The following is a 24,874-nucleotide window of genomic DNA, read 5'->3' on the forward strand; positions in this document are numbered from 1 at the left end:
AACAAAAAGTTGATCTTCCTCCTCTTCATGTGCAATTTGAGCATCTTCTTCCTCCTGCTGAGTTTGGTTTTTGCATATGACAACTTCATGCCCAAGCTGATTGCACTTGGTGCATTTAGCGTAGGCCTTCTCCAGCACTTGAATGGAGGATGACCCATCATGTTGCAATGCTTGCAAGGAGGATACTTTCCCTTGGAACTTCCAGCTTTGCTTTCATTTCTGACAACATCTTCTCTATTTGGTTGTTGGTTCCTTTTTCTGTTTTTCCAACTGTCTTCATGTTTAGCATGCAAGGCTTCCTCAAGAAAGCCTTCTTCTGTTATAGCCCTTCATTGTTCTTGTGCCTGCAAGGAATTCAACAACTCTGCCAAGGTGATCTTGGATAGATCCTTAGTGTTTTCTAAGGTGGTTATGGTAGCTTCAAATCTTTCAGGTACGGTAACCAAAATTTTTTCAACAATACGAGAGTCCTTAAATTCAGAACCAAGCAATCTTACTCTATTTGCTATGTTCAGAAGCCTCTAAGAGTACTCTTTGATAGTTTCAGATTCCTTCATCTTTTGCAATTCAAAGTCTCTAATGAGATTCAACACTTGCATGCCTTTGATTCGATCATCTCCATCGTATTCTCTTTTTAGGTAATCCCATATGGCTTTGGCCGAATTTAGAGTCATGATTCGAGTGAAAATTGTTGGTGAAACTGCAGCAAAGAGGCATGCCTTTGCCTTAGCTTTTTTAGTTTTTTCGTCTTTGTGATTCTTGATTTGAGCCATCGTTGGACTGCCAGGTAGCGCAATAATTTCATAATCCTCTTCAATTGCTTCCCATAGATCCAGAGCTTCTAGGTAGGCTTCCATTCGTACCGCCCAAATTTGATAATTTTCACCATTGAAGACTGGTGGTGCCATTGCTGAAAAACTTGAATCTCCTTCCATGCTTTTAGATTTTTCTCACAGGTCCCTCAAGAACATGGCTCCTGATACCAATTGTTATTTTTAAAAAAGCACACAGTAGCGTGCTTAAGACAAAATACTTCAATATTATTGATTATGAAATGATGGAAACATTACACTATTTAAACATAAAAAAGTAACTACCCACTAACACTCTTATCCTAATTTTAATCCACCACTTCAGCCCATAATTAAAAATAACTAAATCCTAAAAGTAAAGAACAAACTTTGACTCAATTAAATTAAAAAATAAAAACTCCTAAAGCATTTTCTTAACAGACTCCATATAACGCCAACGTTAGACTAATTTAAATAATTGGGTTTGCAAGAAACATTGACAAATATGAAAGTGAAACAGAATAATTTGACTGGCAACAATTCAAATCAATATTCTGCTCATGAACATTCAGAGGATTGCTGTTGATAACCAATAATCCCATAAACCAATAAATAGTACTTTTTTATGTATAATGATATCGAGGTTCGAATAGAAGACTTCATACATACTACTCAGGTTGACCCATTTGAAGAGTCCACACAGTTCCTAATTAACCTGAAAAGAAAACCTATCTTAATAACCAATGAAGAATTGCAAAAGCTAGAAGAAAAGCAAGCAACATGGAGAACATAGTTAAAGAAAGTCTCCGATATAATAAAGGATTGTTTTGCCCCCCCAAAAAAAATGTCTGCTGTAAGTGAATATTAATCAAGTATGAAGATGCCTTCACAGCTTTTCATTCAGATTTAGGAACATCACCGCCCATGATCCTCCAGGGACCCCCATAAAACTTTGGAAACATGATAGGAACTGCTTTCCCAGGGTGCTCTTCCCAGTACTTTTCCTGTGATGTTGCAATAGAAGTTAGTTTTTGAAACACAGATTACCCTAGTATATATTCCAATTAAGCGTTTTTCAACCAAAATGAGCAATCACTATTATTAGGCAAATGGGCAATCATTATGAAGTTATTCAACGAGACATCATCTTATTAATTGACAGCTATGTTGCAAACGAAAGCCTCATGAAGGAAGGTGATTGATTGCGTAGGGGTTGGAATTTCAAGAATATTTATTTTAGTTAGCGGTTTCATGGTTGTGACACTTTATTTTTTATTTTTTTTATTTGAAACGTCTCTCTTTGGCACAAGGGCATACAAAGCAAGCTTGGGGTGAATACCATTCATACAATGCAACTGTCCAAAATGTCTGATCCATCACATAAATGGATAATTAATAAACAAAGGTTAGATACCAAATTATTGTGCTACTACAACTTGGCCTTCTATATTAAGTGTTTTCCAGAAAAATATTTCAGATTATATTATACAGAAATTAATGTAGGAAAAGTGATCACAATTTATGCAAACCAGCAGAGGCAGCAAGTAGATTCCCACAGAATAGATGTAATTTGAATTTGTTTAATAAAAATAATCAAATACCTATTATTGTAAACCCAGAAAATGGTATTTTTAGAAGTGGTGGTAGTCTAAAAATAGTGAGACTCGATTATTTTAATATTAAACCGTTTTATTATAAATAGTTTTGTTATAAACGAGTTTTATTATTTTAAAACGTATCATCTCTCTAGAAACCACTTTTCTAGAGTTCTCTACCTTCTCTCTAAGAATTCTAACTCCTGAGTCATCTCTTTGACAATCAAGAAGTACCTAATCGACCACGACAACAAAGTCTACAAATCTAACTGATCAGTTTCTTCAATAGAGTAAGTAAGATTTGACTCATTTTTCCCCTTCCGTTCCTAAATATGTTTTAGAGGAATCTTGTATTGTTGCATGTGTAATCATGCATCTCATACACGTTCTTGATTCATCTAGAGTTCTAAGGACTCTGTCCATTTTCAATTTGGTGTTTCGTAGGCTCGTCTAGGTATTTCTTGCAGTTCAAGTAATCAGCGGAGCGTTCTTTGAGTTGGGGCCGTTTCTTTGAGAGGTAAGGGAAGTTAGAACTTGTTTTATTATTATTGTGTTGAACTGAATTTAGTATATCTATGTAGTATAAAATGAATTGCATGTATTTGTATTGGTTGTTCCAATGATGTTTGATTTTTAAATGATGATGCAAGGTGGTTTGATGTTTGAATGCTTGGTGTGATATGTTTAGATTGTTTTACTGTTATAATTATGTGTTTGGAGGTTGTATTGTGGTTTAAATGGTGACCTTAAAGTGGTTGGAGTAATGGAGAGTGAATTGCTTGAGTTTCAAGCTTAAAAGAGGGGTTTTGGTGAGTGAGGTTGAGAATTTGGTATTGGAGTGAGATGAGAACTGGTCTAGCACTGTTTTGTGGTTAATTAGGACTTGTTAGAAGAGTTAGATGGTTGAAAATTGATATGGAGCAAAGATTTTGGTTCATTGTGGAAGTTTGGAAGTGTTTTGAAGGAAAAAGGAGGTTTTAGGTATTGAAATGGTGAGAGAAGGATGGTAAACCGGTTTGAGGCATTTGAGGTCTGTTATGAGATGTTTTATGACTTGTTTAAGCATTGAAATGGAGTAAATCTAGTGTAAGAGTGTTTGGTGGTTGATAGGTAGAGTTTAGTTTGATTTAGATTTAGTTTTTGGGGGTTCGGACTAGTGAGAATTTGAATTATGGGTTCTATGCTTAAATGGTCTTTTTGGAGGGTGTTAGTAAGTCATTTGGGACTTGTTGGAGTCCCTAAGTTGCTTGAAAATAGGCCATAATTGGTGGAATTCAATTTGGGTCTCTAAAGTGGGGTTTTGATAAATTTTAGTTTGAAATCTTGTGCTCAATGAGTTTAGAATGTGTTTAGGTTGGTTTAGAAACATTTATTGAGGTATATTTGAGTCTAGAATACAATCTAGGGGTGTTAGAAGTTGAAAAATATGCATAGGATAGGTCATGAGTGGTTGAGTAGTGCAAATTCTACAGTTTTAGTGCTGCAGAATTATGCAGTCTCGCTGAGTGAACTCCCGGCTGAGCGAGAGGTGAGTAAGCAGAACCCACTGTTTCTGTTTTCGCACAGCGAGCTGGTGTCCGTTGAGCGAGTAGAACACTTCTAGCTGAGCGAACTCCCCGCTGAGCGAGAGGTGAGTGGGCAGAACCCACTGTTTATGCTATGAAGGTTTATTCTTTAAGTTATGTATGTATTTGATGTATGATTAAAGATGAAATAAGTTGGTACTCAATGTGAAAGTAAAGTGACATATGTACATGGTTTCAAAGGTGGTCAAAGTTGTGAAAGTAAGTTCCAAAGTGGAACCTCCTGGTGAGGTTCAAGTATGTTTAGAATGAATGCAAGAACTCAGTCTTGGGGGTTATCCTAAAACTCCAATGGTCTTTCATTCTCAAGTAGATAGGATTGAACCATGTCGTGAAGAGTAGCAGGAGGTCTTAGTCTTGGGAGCTTCCAGTATGCTCCACGGCCTGGAACAAACTAACCTTGTGAGTGTGGTAGGGTAAAACTCATTGGCAATGGCTTTGCAAAGCAATAGAAGCCACCACAAGTGCACAACCCGCCATAGTTCGACAATCATTCTAAGTCCAGACAGTCCATTCATAATAAGTGTTCTGCATAAAGTGTTTGATGGCTATGTAGTGATATGTGTTAGAGAATTAAAGGTGTACAAAAGAAAGAATAAGAAAGGAGGGAAGGAGATAGAGTAAGGAAGGCGGGAAACAGTAGGATATCAGTTAGTTGTGAATTAGGAGGGAAAAAGGGAGAGTATAAATGGAAGTTAGTTGAGAGGAGAAGGTGATCGATTCTATATTCTTTGAATTGTACTGGAACTTTGTCCAGTGGAGGAAGGTTCAGGCTTCCTTCAAAGAACCTATTGTACATTGAATTCTTTGATTGATTCAATAACACGAGAGTTATTCATTGTTTCTGATTGTTCTTGAGTATTATTGAGGGTGGATCGACTTCTTGATTAAAGAAGTCTATCAATATGTTTGTTGTATGTAACATGTTTTAAATGAGTTTATTTATAGATATCGTTCCTCAATTGTAAACTAGCTTACCCTTGCTTTTCTGTTGTCTGTCTTTGTATGTTGTTTCTCTTTTGCGATGATCACCTAATGGTGTGAGCTTAGGGATTCACCTTTTCAGTTATTCAAGTTAGAGGTGAGGGAGAAGCAGATGAGTTGTTAGATAGATCTACAGAAGTAGATCTCTTCTTTGAAGGAGGTTTGTTTTACCTAGTTGTTCTTGTAGCATCTATGTAACCTTTCATTTTAGTAGTTTTATACTATTAAAATGGGATGTTACAATTACTATCAATTCAAGCAAAGTATTAGACCCTAAAGATTGAACCAAATAACAAATGCGATTCTTGTTGTTTACATTGGCTATGTTGGTTATTCACAACAAATAATACAGCAGAGGACTGCAATGACATGGTCAACAGCGATTTATTATTTACAATGCTTGCATCCCGCCAAGTTTTACTTTTAAAAATGTGACCTCTACCTCCACATAATTACTTCATATAAAATCTACATCTTCTTCTAATTTTAGTAACTTCCCTATCTGACCTCTCTTCGGATTGCAATTAATTTCCGTTCTCATCTTGGGCCCTAAAGCTGAACAGTGTTGGAGCCATCTAGGGCCCAAGCTGAATCTTGTTTGTTCTGGTAATATATTGGAATTGAGCTAATTTGGAAGGAGAAGTTCTCAATCTTTTTTAGATTAGCAACCCCATAAAAAAACTAAGTCAAATACAAGAAGCCTTTTCTTCATAACCATGCTACAGGAAACCAGAAAATCCCTGTATAATAAACAATTTATTGGCAGAAATTATAAAGAAAGATCGATAAAATTACTTTCGAAAACCGAAGTGCAAGCATTCAGTAGATAGATTTTATCATAAGGCTGCATCCAAGAAACAGCGACAGAAGGGACAAAATTTAAATGGCAGAAAATGAATTATATTGATAAGTACAATCAATTATAAAATAATTGCTAAAATATACCAGTCACTGCACATTTAGAACCTGGAGGTTAACAAAACAGGTGAAAAATTTAATGCAAATGCACATGTCATATAAGTAATATAACATAAAACACTTGAAAAGATTAAAACTGAATTAAACTCATGCATAAGCTATCCATGTTGAAGCTACCCAAATCCCTGATCAATCACTGAGCTCCTTCAAATAGACAAAAACTAAATAACAAAATGTAATTCCAATCCCAATAGAACTTAAATTTCCAAATTAGGGTAGATAAAGCAAACAAAAATCAGGTCCCAAGTAACAGGACATTTACACATTAGTTTGAAAATAGTTACAGCCTACACGGATTCAATTGAAAGCCTCAAGGCACGAGCTAAGCCTTCAGTGATCCTGGTTAGATACTGAGGCATACTTTCTAACAGTAATGATTAATCATCCCTTCATCCAACAAACAAAACCCATAAGTGTCATTTCTCTAAGAATCAAAATCGTTTAAGCAGCCCCTTTGAAAAAATCATGTTCATAGGAATCTAAGTCCAAAAGTGTACCCAAACAAAAACTACTAGTTGGCATACACAACAAAATTTCACTATTTTTCTTTTTCCAATTCCATCAGAACATACAAACAATAAAACCCACTCAGAGTCTCAGTTATGCCTAAAACTACAGATATCCAATAAGTGGTAGCACAGATAAGAGAAAGAAATTAAAACAAAAATACCAAACATACTAAAAATAACAGAATCAAAATTAAAAATTAAATAATAATAATAATAACCTTGTAGAGTTGTTCAGTAATGGCAGCACCAATGACTCCAGAGTAGAAAGCCGCGATATAAATAGTGACCAATGGAGTAAATGATTTGGGCCTTCTGTAAGGCTCCACCATGTCCCAAAGAAAGGTTTTTTCCCACTTTGTGTACAAATAATCTGCATATTTTCTCCACAGGTAGCTTGCCATTTCAATCACTTCACTTTCGATGTCCTCAATCAGTATTCAAGGTCCTGAAAGGAAAAAGAGAAAGAAGACAGTAATACCACCTTCAATTGAAAAGAAGACTGAAGTAACCATATGATCAAGAGCACACTCTCAGGATATTCATTGTTTGTTATTGACTGTGCTAAGATGAGTCAACAGATTATTACATTGGCACCTCCTTTATAATTAATCTAAATATACGATTTAGGGATGGAGGTTAAAAGCCCAACAAAGAAGCTGAGGGTAGTCTGTTTGATAAAGGCAAACAGACACCAAGAAAAACAATAAACGCAAAGGTTAATATCTATAGACATGATTTAAGATAAAACATTATGACATCGGTTTAATTTAATTCATCCAACCAGCCCTACATAATAGGAAATGACTCAGTTGTTGTAAATGAACAATTTACAAAAAAGATTATGATTACCATCAAAACTGCCACAGACCAAACAAAAACAAACAATAAACTGATGCAGCAGCAGCAAAACTTCTTCCACCTAGCAGAAAAAAATCAGACAAGGTCGAGACCATTTTCACTATGAAACCCCATAGCATTTTCCTAACCCATCGGAACTCAATAATCCTAAACTGGTGCCACTATATAATATGTGATATGCTTGAGTATTTGCTAGTTATTTCTTTGCTTCAACACTTCCCTTTTACTCCAAAGAACTTTTATCAAATAGTTTATGAGCAAAATTTGAATGGCACAAAACATGAATGATTAATATTTAAGGATCGGTCAATTACACTTTTTCCATCAATAATTAAGGTTTGGTTACTCTTCTTCCTTCAATTAACTAATCATTCTAAAAGCCCCAAAAACAAATCAAATCACAATTTACAAGCGACCCAGTTGTTTGATTCACACAAAAATATAACAGACAAAGTGGGCTACAAATTACCTTGTTGTGAAGTGGGTTGAGAGCAAGAAGCTTCAACTACACGATGAATTGAACGCTGCGAGGGTGATGCGAACAACGAAACTCAAGAATAGAGCACTAAATTTTAATAACTTTTTGAGATGTTCAAAATTATTACACGCAGATTATTAAAGGCACACTCCATTTGTAATCAAATGCTTAAATCATCCAAGAATTGAACGTGACATTTGTTTTTACAATGAAATTAGCGTTTCAGTCGCTTTATATTTTTTGTATAAAACTTTGAACTACATAATTAAAATTATTTTATCATACATTTTTGTGAATTAAATCATTGTGAAATATATAAAATGGTAAATTTAATATTCTTCAGGTTGAAGTACATTGATAATATTTTTAAATAGCAATGTTTATTAAGATTTAAATAAAATAAATTTATTTGGAATCCAAAGATAATAACGTATTTGTAATAACATCATTAGTATAATTTTGTTTAAAATTAAAAGAAAACATAATATATTTTAATGGTAAAAACAACAGCAAATTTTAAGAAATACTTAAATTTGAAAAATCAATCAATCAATTTGCAACAACTAGTTTTAAATACAACTATATCGAACAAGAAAAGAAAGTAAATATAAAAATGAGTTAATTAAAACAATGAAAATAATTTGTTCTGGGGTTGATGGACATGTGTCATGCCATGCTGTATACTTGAGATCATGTTGTTAATGGACTATGTTGAGCATGTTGTTGAATTGTTACAAGAAGTTTTAGGTTAAGTCGAGGTGTATATGTGTGATATCTTGTTGTGTCGGGTTAAGAGTTATTATAACATTTTTAGGGTTGTTGGGTTGCCAGGTTGCTTAAATAGGATGTCATGTTGTGTGATGTTAGGCTGAGTTGTTCTATGAATTAACATAAGGTTCTTTGCATCAGTCGAGCTATTAAGTGTGGTTAATTTGATTGTTATAATATTTTCCATGCATTGCTGGGTTGATTTGGGTGAATTTGTGTATGTTTCTAGTATGGTCGAGTTGTGTTTTAGGGTTTTCTAGGTTTCGTAAGTGATTGTCGAGCTATGTCTTGTGGTTTTATGGGTTATGCGAGTGAGTGCAAAGTTGTTTGAATAAGTGTTGAGTTATTTAGAGTGAATGTTGAGTTGTGTGGTTGGTTGTGGTGCAACTCAAACTTGTGGTTTATTAGGTGTTATGATTTATGTCCATGATGATTATGTGGTATCCCATGATGTTGCATTGATTGCAATATGATTATGGATCTTGTGTCTTCTTGCATACTTATTGTTGAATGGCGTCAGAAAATTCTACTTTGGTGAGTAAGCCCTGTTCTGGTGAACAAGAAAGTCCTGCTTTGGTGAGCAGGTCCTGTTTTGGCGAACAGGAAAATCTTGCTTTAGTGAGCAAACCCTGTTTTGGTGAACATGAAAGTAATGCTTTAGTGAGCAGACCCTGTTTTGGTGAACAAAAAAGTCTTGCTTTGATGAGCCGGTCTTGTTTTGGTGAACAAGAAAGTCTCGTTTTGGTGAACCGACCTTGTTTTGGTGAATATAAAAGTCCTATTTTGGTGAACAGGAAAGTCCAACAAGCTTTGTTTTGGTGAACAGGAAAGTGTGCTGGACTACGAAAGATGACATAAGTTATTAATGATTGATCGTGTTGGCATGGATTCTCAGAGTTGAAGTATGGATTGGAAAGAATTGTTTGTATATAGTTTTATTTGATTATGTTTGGAGTGGTAGGAACATAGAGTTTACTTGATAAATTGTGTTATTTGGTTGTTATGATGTTTATTCTGTTAGCTCATTCTTGTTTGTATTACTATAATTTGTAATTTATCTTTCTCTTAATTTTATACATTACAAACTTAAATAGAAGTTGATACATACAAAAATATATATGCATAAATATATAAATAAGATTATGGATTTTTATACATATTCAAGAAGTTTTATATTTATATCATGGATATCTAGTTCTTTGAACTCAAGGAGGAAAAGAAATCACTTATCTCATATTGTAATATCTCTCAAATATTTAACAGATTTAATCAATTATAAAAATATTTCAAAGATATTCTTGGTTGACATTTTCATATATAATTAAATTATTTATTTTGTCAAATATCTAATAAATTATCAACAACATAATTATGCCCAAAATTTCAATTAAGCTCTTCTTATTTTGTCTAAAATTACAAAGAAACCCAAAAGATATTAATATTTGCACTTTAGCCCCTTATTTTGACCAAGTTTAATAAGTGACCCTTTGATCGTCCAATAAGGGATTGTTATGTGACAGTTCCCTCTTTCTCCCAATATTAAGGTTTCTATCATTGCAAAGGAGATTTGTGTTGGTGATGGAGGCACTCGTGATGTCTCGCGGTTTCCATCTCCTCCGTGGTTGTTGTTGAATTGTTGTAGTGCAGATTCTGATGGTGCGAACAAAGTTGATCTAATGGTGAAATGATAGGAAAACACTATAGTGGGGTGAATAATGTTTTAATTCTCTATAGAATGTATAACACAACAAGAAAACACTAAAGGATTCACAAAAGATCGATGATTTAAATAAGATGTTCAAACACTGATTTTTATAAATAGTGTATATGAAAAATGTTTTAAAGAGCAAAGCAAAACAACACAGATTTTATATTGGTTCACTCAACCTGAGCTACGTCTAGTTCTCCCTTAAAAACTCTTAAGGAGTTCCGCTAATCTTTAAGAAGATTGCACAAGTTACCTTTTCAGGTTTACAACAAGTATTAGCTCCACTTCTGGTTCACCTAGTCAACACGACTAGTTCGAGTTTAACCACTCCTAGTATACAAGTACTCTAACCACGTCTGGTTTAACCCTAGACAACTGTTTAGACTATTTAACTCAATTGAGAAAAACACCAAGTGTTTTAATTCTCTTCAGAATGTAAAACACAACAAGTGCTAAGAGCAAATACAAAGCAAATACAAATTGGTAACTCTCAAAGAGAGGATAAAAATACTACAATAAAATATGAGATTTTGCAAAGGTTCTTTCTCTTAGTAAATTTGCTTTAGACGGTATAGAGCAACAATATGCTTGTATGAGAAGTCAGAGTTAGTAGCCTTTTAGGTGAGAAGTCAGACTCATGTCTACTTTGTTGAGGTACAATGTTTTGTCATAGCTTTTATCAAAACATAACTTGGATGATGTGTCAGAGCATAATACTTCAAGGGAAACATTCCCAAAATGTTCTTCATATCTCTCAATGTCTTTTATCTTGAATGAAGTGATTCTAATAAAGTCTTTGTACTTTTATGATTTGTACAAATATCAAGAACAAGGTATACAAGCATTGAAGCACTTTATCATATATGCATTAAATATTTTGAACATTGATAAATGTTAAGTTGTATTGTGTGTTCAAAACATTTTATCATATGTGAACTCAATAATAAATGCATCGTTTAGTAAAACATTCAACATATAATTATCAGACCGTGTAAAACATTACATTATTTATGTTCAAAAATTTGGTTGTGATATATATTGCATTTAGCGAGCTTTCCCTAGATGATACATTTTGTAAGACGCTTGCTTTAAATGACACTGTTTGAGTAAAACATATTTTAAGCTTCATAGAAACGCTTTTCACAAGACGTTGTTTGTAAAACTTTGCCAGTTTAAACGATGTAAGTTTGAAAGTGTTTTTCAATAAATCATTCAACGATTCAAATTGATAGATGTTTAGAAGTTGTTTATAAAAAATTGTCTTTCTGACAATATAATCTAGAAAATGTTATTACAAGCTTGTTTTCATATAGAAAAGATGTTCTAAAATATATTTCCCTTAAACGTGTGTCTTTTAACACAAGATTTCTTTCAACGTGATATTTCGTTTAATATTGTTTGTTAAACTTCACAACTTGAGTTGCTAGACAACCTAGTTTCTAGACGATCTTGTCTTAACAAGTGGTTTGGGTGGCGCCACATTGATGTTATTATTGTTTGTAGGTGCAACATTGTGCACGATGGATGACGTAAAGGAGGCTTGATGGATTCATTTTGTGATTTGGTTTGGTTTTTTTCTACAGGTTTTGTCTGAATGATTCATGGAGGCTTTGAACTCATGATTTGGGGTTCGCGTCTTCATGTAAGTGTTCTTCAGACACAAAGGTTCGTCCAACGAAGGAGATTTGGTGGTGTTGTTGATAACAGTTGAATTTACCGTTATCTGTAATGCAATTTTGATATTAAATCAACTCTCTTTGACTTTGAAGCTTGCTTAAACTCTTATTTTTAGTTTAATTTTGTGAATAAGTTAGTTGAGGTTATACTTAATGATTTTATCACTAATTCCCTCAATTTTTTAGGTTTATTGGTATGATTGGAAGAGGAACAAAAGTATCATGGAGTTGAAACCCAGGAGGGACAGCAAAAGCACTAGGGAAGAAGGCTGAAGAAGGCGTAGGGCGCCTGATTGCCCTTTTCTGGGGCCTTGGGCGCTGGTTGTTACGCAACCATGCTTGGTTGCCCTCTTTAGGGGCCCTTAGCGTTGGAGGCCTCGCAAGGGCGTTGAGCGCCACTCTTCTCACAGTGTCGCCTGATTGCCCCTATCCAGGGCGCGCCAACTACATGTCACGCAACTCGCCTGGTTGCCCGACTTACGCCGCTGAGCGCCAGCGACGTTGGCCCATGATCCAAGTTTGGTCTATTTAAAAGCTTTTACACATTAGAGTTGGTATCTTTGGACGACTGAAGCACATAAAAGCTATTTTCGACCCTTTGGAGGAAGATTGGGCATGCAAGAGCTTTCCTTTTCTCTCTCTAGGGTTTCCATTCATTCATTCTTCCATTGTACACCAAGGTTCTCCATGACAATGGAGAACTAAATTCATTTGTTGTTGGGGATGACGTAACCTCTAAACTTTCTTGTATTTGAACATGTTTTAAATATTTTATGCTTCTTTCATTGAATGTTAGTGATTTTCTCCTATTTGTAATGCTTGTTATGTTTTGGCCACTCATGACTTGATGTTTGAGTATTGGGAAATATCTTATGAATCATGATCTGGAGGATTCCACCCAAAGGGAATATTGCCTAGGGATAGGGATATGATGTTTCGTTGTCTTAAGCTTCTTTTCTTAATGCGGAATTGGTTATTAGGGATTCAAGGGATTGAGGTCTAATAATTAAGGCTAGGCTTTTTACGCCGAGGCATCGAATTCTAACTAATTTCGTAAGTGACATTAACATTCCAATGAAGAAGATGAGTTCTAATATGCATGAAAGTGAAGTAGGTGAAATCTAACCCCAACAACATCATCATCTCATATCATCTTAAATGATTCATTCATTCTTGTTTTAGCCTCAATTGATCAATTTTACATTCGAGTTTATATGTTTACTTTTACGTCAATTCAATTTCATTCACTAGAATCGTTCTTTAGTCTTAATTAGTTAAGCTATTACACGATTATTTAGTAACACGAGTCTCTTGGGAATTGATACTTGGTCTTACCATTTTATATTACTTGATACGATTTGGTATACTTGCCAATGAGTTAACAATTGTATTTTGGGATTCTTATGCAGGTTGTCTCAAGGTGGACGTTGATCTTTGTGTGGCTCTTTGATGAAGGTGAAATGTAGGAAAACACTAGAAGGGCAGGGGAAGGGAGGGGGGTTTGAATAGTGTTTTTAAATTCTTTTGCAAATCAACGCTTACTAACTATTGCAAGGGTTAGACGGTCTGCAATAGTTGTTAGATGTGTGTGTTTTTAGTAAAGTGTTTTAGGAAAACAATTTAAACAAGGGAAACAATAACACAAGTATTTTTATATTGATTCACTCAGCTTGACCAACGTCTAGTCTCCCTTAAGACCTTTTAAGGAGTTCCACTAATCTTTTTCAAAGATTACAAACGAGTATAAACAACTCCTGGTATACACCAAGTATTATCGATCACTCTTGGTTCCCAAGTATTATCAACCACTCCTAGTTCCCCTAGTCAACCTGAATAGTCTAAGTTTAACCACTCCTAACATATAAGTATTATCATCCACAAATGTTTCAATTCACTTATGAATATCCAAAAACAATTAGTGTTTTTCATTACAAGTTTAGATTCTGATAACTCTTAAGGAGTGATAAATACAACACAATGAAATCTTAGAACTTGCAAAGTTCTTTCTCTTATAATGCAGAGCTTTAGACGATATAAGCTTGGAGAGTAGCAGAGTAAGTATTCAATAATCTTTCTTGTAGATGTTCTTTATTCTCTTTTGTTTTCAACAACTTTCTTCTCTTCTGCAAATCTTCTTTATATAGCCCTCTTAAGGGATGACCGTTGGACAGAGTTGACTTCCAGATACACTTTATAGTCTTTTTAGGTAATTAGTCATACTTAAGTCTACGTTGTAGAGTGTCAATGCATTATCAATGCTTTCTTTCATAGGCATCTTGTACATCTTTCAGAACTAAAAGCTTTGGGGAATAATTCCACGAATTTCTTCCTATCTCTCAACGTCTCTATTCTTTGTGTAGATCTTCTGAAAATAGTTTAGTGCTGATATTTCTTGCACAAACAATGAGAATATGCATGCAAGCGAAGAAACACTTTTTTGTACAATTGATAACGGTTGAAAAACCGTTATTTTTATACTTAATTTTGATATTAAAAACAACCTTTATGACTTAAAAACTAGCTTGAAATCATGTTTTTGCTTAAGTTTTGGAAATGAGAGAGTTGGATGGGTTTTATGCTTGGTTTTCCTTGTTTTGGCATAAATTAAGATGAATTAGATGAAAGAAGTTGAAGTAGTAAGGAGATGGACTCAGGAAAGGAAGTAAAAGTGCACAAAAAGAAGAGCCACATTCACCGCTTAGCACAGCTTTTACCGCTGAGCGGCATTCTGAAGCACCGCAGTCACTGCTGAGCGCCATTTAATTGGGCTTGGGCCTATTTCTGTAAATTTTAATAAACTATATAAGGGTTTAATCGACCTAGGTTTAGTATCTTTGGACATAAAGAGGCGAAATCACACTTTCTTCACCCCTTGGAGGCGGATTTTGGATGCGGAAGCTCCTTTCTTCAAATTCTAGGGTTCTATCTTTCATTCTTTCATTGTTTTTCATCTAGTTTCACCATGTTTATGGTGAACTAAACCTCCATTGTTGTTGGGGAACCGATTTAATCTTTTGAAACTCTCGTGTATTGAATTGGTTTTATATTTTATATGCTTTGTTTCATTAATTGTTAGGGTTTTTCTTCTATACTCTATGCATGCTTTGTTTAACTCATTCAATTGCATGATCATTGATGTTATTTATATGGACACATATAGATACATCTAGAACTGAGGAAATTCTCCCAAGAACAATATTACCTAGACATAGGGATAGGAGGATTGGTTGCCTTTAAGCTTATGTGTGAATGTAATGCATGAATAATTGCTATGGAGACAAGACATTGTAAACTAGTGATTAGGAGTAGGCTTTCTTCACCGAGACATCGAATTTAAGGTAAATTAGAAAGTGGCATTAACATTAATGAAGAAAGATGAATTCTTGAATACATAAGAGTGGATAGGATAAGTCAGAAACCCCAACAACATCATCATTCCATATTTTACATCAATCTCTTTTGCTTCTTTCAATCCAATTGATCAAAAACTTGCATTCATGTTTATTTTCTGCAATTCAAACACAATGATTTTGTTTACATGTCTCATTTAATCAACAAATCACATAACTGTCTAGGTCGTGAGTCCTTTGGGAAACGATACTTGGTCTTACCATTTTATTATTACTTGATATGATTCGGTACACTTGCCGAGTGTTAACAACAACAATAAATTTTTTTAACATTGATGATCATTAAGCATATTGTGTGTTTAAAACACTTTGACACATGTCACCATCGTATGATAAAATCATCGTTAGAAGGCAAAGTGTTTGATATGTTACACTTATATTTATGATCTTTTAAACTAGCACAGTTAACCCTGCAGGTGTGCTTGAGAACGTGCTTGTCTAAGTAGACAAGTTAATTTTTCCTGTACATTTCTATATCTTGGATATGAAGGATGATGAAGGAATCAGTCCAACGACTATTATCTTGGGAATACCCTTCATGATGACAGCACGAACCAAGATAGATGTGCATGCATGATCATTGACAATGGAGATAGGAGACGAGAAAGTGCGCTTCAACGTGTTGGAAGCTGGGAAGCACCCGATTAACGATCATTCTTCGTTTTATATTGACTTATTAAGTGGTGTTGTAAACAATTTTTCTCCAACTTTGGATTTTTCTTTTTCAAATTTTTTGTGCCTAATTTTGGACGACAAAGAAAATTGAAAAGCAGGTGATGTTAAGGACGCGATGTCAATTGATGATACCTTTGTGGCGTCCGAGTCTGATTTTGAGGTGGCTAAGATTACCTTAGGTAGTAAAATGTTGCCATCTATGGTACAACCACCCATTTTGGAGTTGAAACCCTTACCATCTCATTTGAAATATGCTTATCTTGAGAAGGATGGGAAACTCCCTGTTATTATATTTGCACTGCTTACTGATGAGAAAGAAAAATAACTATTACAGGTTATCAGAGATGACAAGAAAGCAACATGCTGGACTTTAGCAAATATTCCTAGCATTAGCCCTTCTTTTTGCATGCATAGAATACTTTTGGAGGAGGATGCTAAACTAGTGAGACAACCTCAAAGAAGACTGAAACCTCAACTGATGGAGGTTGTAAAGAAAGAGGACACCAAGTTGCTACAAACAAGTATTATATACCCCATTTCTAACAGCACTTGGGTGATCCTTATACATGTGGTTCCTAAGAAATATGGAAACACAATGGTCAAGAATGAGAAGGACAACTTGACTCTTATTCAAAGACAGAAGTGGGGCACATAATTTAGTAGTTGACCATCTTAGTAGGATGGTAAAGGGAAAAGATAACATTCTGATGCAAGATGACTATTCCGATGAAGTCCTACTAGCATTCCTTCTACCATGAAGTAGGTAAGTACCCTCATACTTTTTCCTTGCATTCTATATATAAGCCACACATTGAAGATAATGCATAGTTTACGTGTGGGGGTGTGGGGAAACAATTAACTTTGTTCCCTATTTTGTCTTTTTTTTCAAATAAATATTTGCAATGGATTTAAAAGTTTGAATCAGTAACTGAGATGATCATGAATTCAAGAGAAAAAAAAGATTCATGTTCATATGAGTGGATTGCTTCTATGATTTGCTAATTGAGTTGACTTGAGAATTTCTTGATTAAATCTTTTGTGAAAGATATTTGAACCATGTGAGTTTTGGGCCGAATGTTAAGGATGAACCACCATGTGCCATACCTATTTTTCTTGAGGGATTTGCCCATGTTTTGTTGATACTCTAATATTTAGCTTCATTCTGTGTTTTGCGACTGAGGTGAATATGCATGATGTGATATGATTGAGGCATTTCTTGTTTTAGCTACTTGGCCAAATAAACTTGTCCTAATATTAATCCATTGAAAAACCCTTTGAGCCTTAAGACTATTTTCCTTGTTTTCAGTCATTGTCAAGTGAGAAAAGAAGAAAAATCATATGTCCCTTACCTTAGGAAAGAAGGAGTAATGGATTGTGTTAGAAGTAATTGGTGAATAAGTGTGTGGGTGAGTGTCTCACCCACAAAATAATAAGATTGGCAGAAAGGAAGATGAAAAGTCATAATTTTGAGAAAAAGAAAGAAAAAAATCTTGCTTAAAAGAGAAGCAGATAATAAAGGTGATTTTGAAATCAAGGGTCATTACTATTTCTATATCAATTTCAAAAACTCAAAAATTCCAAAATAATTTCCTACCTCTGCTTTGCCCTCAATAGAACCTTGAAAAAGCCCTGATGATCAATAATTGCATGTTTTCTTAAGTCTTTGAATGTTAGAGTCTTGCTAAATATCAATGGTGTCTACTTACATGGGTATTTTGAGCATAAACACAAGCCAAAGACACTTGAGAGAGTTGGAGAAAAATAGATACATTTTGACTTGAGTGTTATCTTTCATATTTGATTTTCTTGGGAATTCAAAAATGTCAACTCATGTGTGAAGAATAGAGTGATTTCATTTGCATGTCCAAGACAAAGTTATCTCTAGATGATTGATCTATGACCGATGCTATTCATTGTTTTGATCCAAACGCAATTATGGAATAAAATGACCTAGAACAAAGTCTTGAAATAAATCAATTTTGCCCAAGAGTCCAAAAAGATAAGTGTGGGGGTGTGATGAGTCCATATTTATGCCCACATTTATGTTTTAAAATTCAAATTTTTTATGTGATTCTTGGGCTTAAATTATTGATTTAAAGTGAATTTGTGACAATTTGATTTATTGGGTTTGGGAATTAAAGATGCTTAAAATGTGATTCTTAGTTGCATAAATTATTTTGGATGTTCTAATGTTTATTTGTGCAGTTGAAGTTTGAATTTTATTCATTTAAAGCATGAAATTGAATGGTCAAAGCTTGTCCAATCTGCTCAACATAGGGCTCCTACGCAATTTTGAAAAGAGAAAGATGTTTAAAGTGTAATTAGAGGAAATTTCTAGACTTCTGTGCAATTTTGAATAAAATAAAAAGAGTTGAAATGTAATTTTGGGCAAGTTTAAATCTGCTAGATATTTTAAAAGATATTTGGAGAAAATATATCTTAAGATATTTTATTTGATATTGTTAAATAATTATCTTATTTAACTATATCAATAAAAATTAAAAGATAATATTTGCCAAATCTTTTTTAATTTAGAAAAGATATTATCAAATATTCTCAAAACTCATTAAATTTGTTGAATATTTGAAAGATATTAGATATAAGATAAAAGATCTTATCAATAGGAGATTTAGAGTCCAAGCCCAATCAAACCTATATAAAGAGACCCGGGGTAGGAATAGAGGGCTAAGCTTCTAGGGTTATTCCACTGTAATTTCATTATGGATTCTGAGGTTAAGTTGAATTAATGCAATTATTTCTTTTGATTATTTATTTTAGTTGCTCTCTTTCTATGTCTTTCATCTCTTAATCATATTAAAAGCAATGATTTTTGCATCATAACGCGTTTGAATCTACATGCATATTAATCGTATGAGTTCAAGGGTTTCTAGGTTTGGTTGAGAATCTACTTTGATTAAATTTAGGAACTTTTATATGATTAAATGGGTTTTTGCTACTAATTGAGAATGTACTTTGATTGGTGGTAATAATTTCAACCTATAATTAATTGAGAATTTACTATGATTAATTAGCTTTTAATTTGGTTAGGAGATTCAAGAATAGACATGATTAAACACAACAGAATTTGATTGAGAATGTACTTTGGTTGAATTCATTGTGAATAATCTAGAAAGGTTTTGCATTTGATTGAGAATCTACTTTTGTTAACTGCATGATCGCCCTCAAATTAATTGAGAATGTACTTTAATTAATTTGAAACTTGAACAATAACCAATTGAACAATGATCTGTGGATAACCGATGACGAATCTATCTTGGAAAAGAAGTGAAATTAGCCTATTTCATCATAATTGTTTCTAAGTTTCCTTTTTATTCTTCAAACATTCTTCAAAAATTAATTCTATTAGCATAGTTTCTCACTTTTATTCTTGAGCATTGCATAGCATTCATAAGATTCAAATATTGAAGAACAATTATGTATTCGTTTGGAGACGACTCAGGGTTACTTTAATCCTATATCTACTTTCTTGAATACTACTTGGCAATACTGAAGTTGCCTTGAAAAGTAATATTAATTTTATAGCTTCAACGATAGCGTATCAGCGGACATATTTTAAAAGTTCCATCATTTCATTATGCTTACTTCATTTTTCCATATTATCTTCGGTAAAATGCCTTCTCCTTCCTAATCCCATAAAAGGGTTAGGAGAAATGGAATTAGACACAAGCAAAGCACATGCAGTGGAAAGAATAACATGTGTGGAAGGTAACATCTTTCACCAAAAATTGAAAATACTTTTCAAATATGAGTGGAAGGATAGGAAACTCCTTATGCACAAGTAGTTCAAGAGCAAAGGATTCACACTTTAGGATCTGTTAAGATAATCAAGATCTTAATGACCTTTGTTAAAATGGAAAAAAGGTATTATCCTAAGGGCTTTCTTTGTTTAACTTGGAGTTGGAAAGAAAATTATTATCATAAAAAAGAAAGAATCAATCTCCTTCCTCGGTTGTCTAGCCTGTTGATAGGGGGAGCACTGTGATATCTAAACTCAATCCCTGTGATAATAAAGAAACATGAATATGCATTGTGGTATATGTCATATGTTGTGTGTTTATGATTATTGTGAAATATACACATTGTAATTGTCGCATGTGTTGAACATATAATATGTTGATTGTATGCATACTTTATGTTTTGGTGATAAGGAAATCATGTGCACAAAAGCATATCTGAATGAATAAATCCATTACAGAGGTGTGATAATCAATTCAGGTCATCAAACAACTTGTGTTTTTAAACTAAGGCAAAACAACTTGTTTTTAATCAATGACATTAATTGGTGAATCGATTAAAACACGTGTGTTTGCACATATCTTGTTCAAATGTGCTGTGTTGTGGATTAGAAAGAAAAAAATTTCAAAAATGTTCTAAGTGTTGAAGCTTAATCGATTACATGGATTACGTATTCAATTAAGTCTATTATTGTTTTGAAAATTGTTTCATGCTTGTCATAACTATTTCAACGGTGATAAACAAATTTTTAATCCCCGAAAACAGAGTCAAAAACTTGTTAAGACCTCGGCAAGTGTACCAAATCGTATAAAGTAATAATAAAATGGTAAGACCAAGTATCGTTTCCCAAAGGACTCACGGCCTAGACAGTTATGTGATTTCTTGATTAAATTACACTTGTAAACAAACTCGTTGTGTTTGAATTGCGGAAAATAAACATGAATGCAAGTTTTGATCAATTGGATTGAAAGATGCAAAAGCGATTGATGTAGAATATGAATGATTATGTTGTTGGGGTTTTCGACTTATCCTATCCACTCTCATGTATTCATGAATTCATCTTTCTTCATTAATGTTAATGCCACTTTCTAATTTACCTTAAACCCGATGTCTCGGTGAAGAAAGCCTACTCCTAATGACTAGTTTACAATGTCTTGTCTCCCTAGCAATTATTCATGCATTACATTCGCACAGAAGCTTAAAGGCAACTGATCCTCCTATTCCTATGTCTAGGTAATATTGCTTCCAGGAGAATTTCCTCAGTTCTAGATTTACCTATATGTGTCCATATAAATAACATCAATGATCATGCAATTGAATGAGTTAAACAAAGCATGGATAGAGTGTAGAAGAAAAACCCTAACAATTAATGAAGCAAAACATATAAAATATAGAACTAATTCAATACATGAGAGTTTCAAAGGATTACATCGGTTCCCCAACAACAATGGAGGTTTAGTTCACCATAAACATGGTGAAACTAGATGAAAATGATGAAAAGAATGAAAGATAGAACCCTAGAATTTGAAGAAAGGAGCTTCCGCATCCAAAATCCACCTCCAAGGGGTGAAGAAAGTGTGATTTCGTCTCTTTCTGTCCAAAGATACAATCCCTAGAACGTGCAAGTCCTTAAATAGAACTAAAAAATAACAGAAAATAGGTCCAAGCCCACGAAACTAGCGCACAGCGCCCAAAACGGCGCTCAGCGGTAGCTACGGCACTCAAATGACGCTCAGCGGTGGCGCTCAGCGCATAACCATTCGGTTTCACTTTTGACCGATCGGTCTTACACTGTTGACCGTTCGGCATGTCTTCTACCACTTCATTCAGCTTCTCCTCTCATAAACTGTTCGGTTTGTCTGTGTTTTTCGGCAATCGTTCGGTCCTTAGTTACACCGTTCGACATTTGACTTTCTTGCTCACATCATTCGGCTTAGTTCCACCACCTTCACACCGTTCAGTCTCTGTTATGAACCATTCGGTCTCTGTCTTCTCCTCTATTCTTTATCGTTCGGTTAGTCTCAGTAACCGTTCGGTCTGGATTCTCTCGCATCCTACCGTTAGGTCTGGGTTCTTGACCGTTCGGTTTGGATTCTCTCGCATCCTACCGTTCGGTCTGCTGTTGTTTCTATCTTCTCTTGATTCCAACTTCTTGGTCTTTTGCTCTCCATCCAAATTATATGAATAACCTACAAAATTAAGAGAATTTAGTGATAAAATCATTAAGTATATCCTCTACTCACTTATTCACAAAACTAAAGCAAAAACATGAGTTCAAGCAAGCTTCTAAGTCAAAAAATGTGTGTTTAGTATCAAAATTAAGTATAAAAATAATGGTATTTCAACCGTTATCAAACGGTCATATTTTTAAATGTGCTGACTAAACATTAAATGGAAATTGATTGCATTAATTGTGAATTCAGTTAAGGAGCTTAATTGGTTATAAATTTGTTACAAGTATTTAATGCAGCCGATTAGATTAAAAGAGTAATCGATTAAATTGCGTCTGAATTGACTAAAATTATATATAGACGCATTGATTGGATTTTTGTAAGACAATTTGAGATTAACATTTTCATATTTGATTTAGATTGTGCTAAAAGTTTTACAAAGGTGATCAAACGCTGCAAGAAACAAGAAATTGAAGTTGTGGACTATTCTTGAAGATTTCTTGAGAGACAAACTTGACTGATTTAAAGATTATGATATTTTTGAACAATTGAGGTGCTTGGTGTGTGATCAAGAGAAGTTTCGCAATCTGTGTGTTGTTGTGCCCTGTGTGTGTTACCAAAAAGAAGAACGAAGAGTTCTTGTACTTTAGGAGGGTTCTCAAAGGGGTGACTGCAGGAGATGATTGTTCTTACTGCAGGATTTTTTGTATTTGGCTATATTAGATTAGTGAGTTAGAGATGTGATTTACATGTTGGCAGTGTGGTCGTTGTACAACCCTTGTTGTAAAAACTCATATTTCTATAGTGTAAATTGACTTTCAATCTTAGGTTGATTGAAAGGACACTAGATGTAGGCATTGAGGTCGAACCAGTATAAAACTCAGAGTTTGATTTTTCTTCTCCTCATCTTTCTGCATTAATCAATTACATACTATTATCATTCGCATACGCATACTATTATATTGCATACAATTTGCTTCATGTTCAAGAAAGGTTTAAAAATTCATCCTATTTGCGAAAAAGATTTGAAAAGTGAGTATTTTTATAAAACACCGATTCACCCCCCCTCTTGGTGTTGAGAAACAAAGCTCATCATTTATAACAATTGGTATCAAAGCTGGTTTTCAAAAATTATTTGAAAAACAAATCGATTAACCTTTTTGTCTAATCGATTATTCGATCCTAACAATGGCTTTTGTTTCTCAGACCTTTGGTGTAGCCACAAATAGGCCTCCTCTATTTGATGGTGAAAACTATGCTTTTTGGAAAATAAGAATTCTTGAATCAGTAGACATGGGTGTATGGGATGCTACACTCAATGGTCCATTTGAACCCACTCATGTAATTAATGGAAAAATTGTTTTTAAAAATTTTCTGAGTGGACTCAAGAGGAAAACCGGAGAGCACAATATGATGTAAAATCACGAAATGTTAATTCCTCTGCTCTTACTATGGATGAGTTTTTTAGGGTTTCCCAATGCAAGACAGCTAAAGAAATGTGGGAAGTTCTTAAAGTTACGCATGAGGGAACAAATGAAGTCAAGAGAGCCAGAAAGAATTCCCTGGTGCAGGAATATGAAATGTTTAGGATGAAAGCTAAAGAGACCATTTATGACGTGTAGAAAAGGTTCACACATATAGTCAACCATCTGATGGCTCTCGGCAAGGCTTTTGAAAAGGAAGAAATCAACATCAAATTTCTGAAAAAGCCTAAACAGAAGCTGGCAACCAAAGGTAATTGCCATATCCGAGTAAAAAAATTTAACTAACATGAATATGGAAACTTTTTTTGGCAAGCTCAAGGATCATGAACTGGAGCTTGGTAGATTGAGGGAAGAAGAGGAGATTGAACGGAAACAATCGATTGTACTCAAGGCTACGAAAAAAAGATCCTCCAAGAAGGCTGAATATGATGCTGAGTCTCATGGAGAGATGATTGGGAAAGAGGTCATGAATATGATGGTAAAAAGGTTTACTAAATTCAATAAAAATAGAACTGCTGCAACTAACTATGAAGGTAACTCTAAAGGCGGACGAAAGAACTCCAAGACCTGTGACATGTTATGAATGCGGCAAAGATGGTCATATCAAACTGGAGTGTCCAGAGTTGAAAAACAAACAAAAGGCTGACTCCAAGTATTCACAAGACAAGAGAAGAAGTAAGCAAAGGAAGGCTTACATTGCCTAGGAAAACAGTGATGGTGATTCATCAAGTGATGATGATCAAAGTGTAGAGAAGGAGTCAAATCTGTGTTTCATGGCTAGTTTAACGCATTCAGAAGATAGTGATAGTGATAGTGATTTTGAAAATGAGCCTATTACAAATGCATGTTTTTATTGTAATACCATTGGGCATTTTGTAAGGAACTGTTACTACAAAAAGGTTGGTGTTCCAAGAGGAAAGTACAAGTGGATTCCAAAGGAACAACCTCTTTAGACTAACCATAAATGCCCCAAGTTTATTTGGGTACCTGCATCGAAACCTTTTGATTGTTTTGTAGGAAACTATGCTGCTACAGAGGCAGAGAAGTGCTCAAGGATGGAATTCAGTTAAATAAATCATAGATTCTTGAGTAACTCAATGTGGTAACGAAAACTGTTAAATTCATGCACTCATGCATTATAAATTCTTCTATGTGAATGAAGGTTGTGTGTATGATTGATGATTGCATGTCTCATTGATGTTTTTGCATGTAAAATTGTTTTCACGATTTTTAATCGGTTGTGTTATAAACGAAATCGATTAGAATTTTTATGTGTTTCCATGTTTTGGTTGTATCTTAAAATTGAAATCAATTATGAAATTAATAAAATCGATTAAATATCCTGATATGAACTTTTCTGTGTTTTTACAAAATTGAAACCTGATGAAATCAATTGTGTTTGCAAATGGTGCGAAAGTGAAAATTGTTTAATTCCCTCCAAATTATATTT

The 24,874-nt window shown here is 34.2% G+C and overlaps 1 protein-coding gene across 1 annotated transcript; it reads right to left on the minus strand.

Annotated features, from left to right (window-relative positions):
- Positions 1-1,392: 1,392 nt before the first annotated feature.
- Positions 1,393-7,982, minus strand: EMB2752 (embryo defective 2752). Its single transcript, XM_047320958.2, has 3 exons — positions 7,768-7,982; positions 6,659-6,885; positions 1,393-1,795 (listed from the first exon to the last, which is right to left on the minus strand). The coding sequence occupies exons 2-3, from the start codon at positions 6,839-6,841 to the stop codon at positions 1,688-1,690; spliced, it is 291 nt and encodes a 96-aa protein (XP_047176914.1). The 5' UTR covers positions 6,842-6,885; positions 7,768-7,982; the 3' UTR covers positions 1,393-1,687.
- Between the last annotated feature and the right edge of the window lie 16,892 nt (positions 7,983-24,874).

The sequence above is a fragment of the Vigna umbellata genome, chromosome 5, assembly GCF_029865625.1.
Source record: "Vigna umbellata cultivar VRB3 chromosome 5, Vumbellata_1.0, whole genome shotgun sequence".
NCBI classification, from domain to species: Eukaryota; Viridiplantae; Streptophyta; class Magnoliopsida; order Fabales; family Fabaceae; genus Vigna; species Vigna umbellata.

Coding starts and splice junctions, on each gene's coding strand:
- EMB2752 (XM_047320958.2), bottom strand. CDS start 6,841: ATGGCAAGCTACCTGTGGAGAAAATATGCAGATTATTTGTACACAAAG. Junction 1,796..6,658: donor TTACTGAACAACTCTACAAG/GTTATTATTATT, acceptor GCAACATCACAG/GAAAAGTACTGGGAAGAGCA.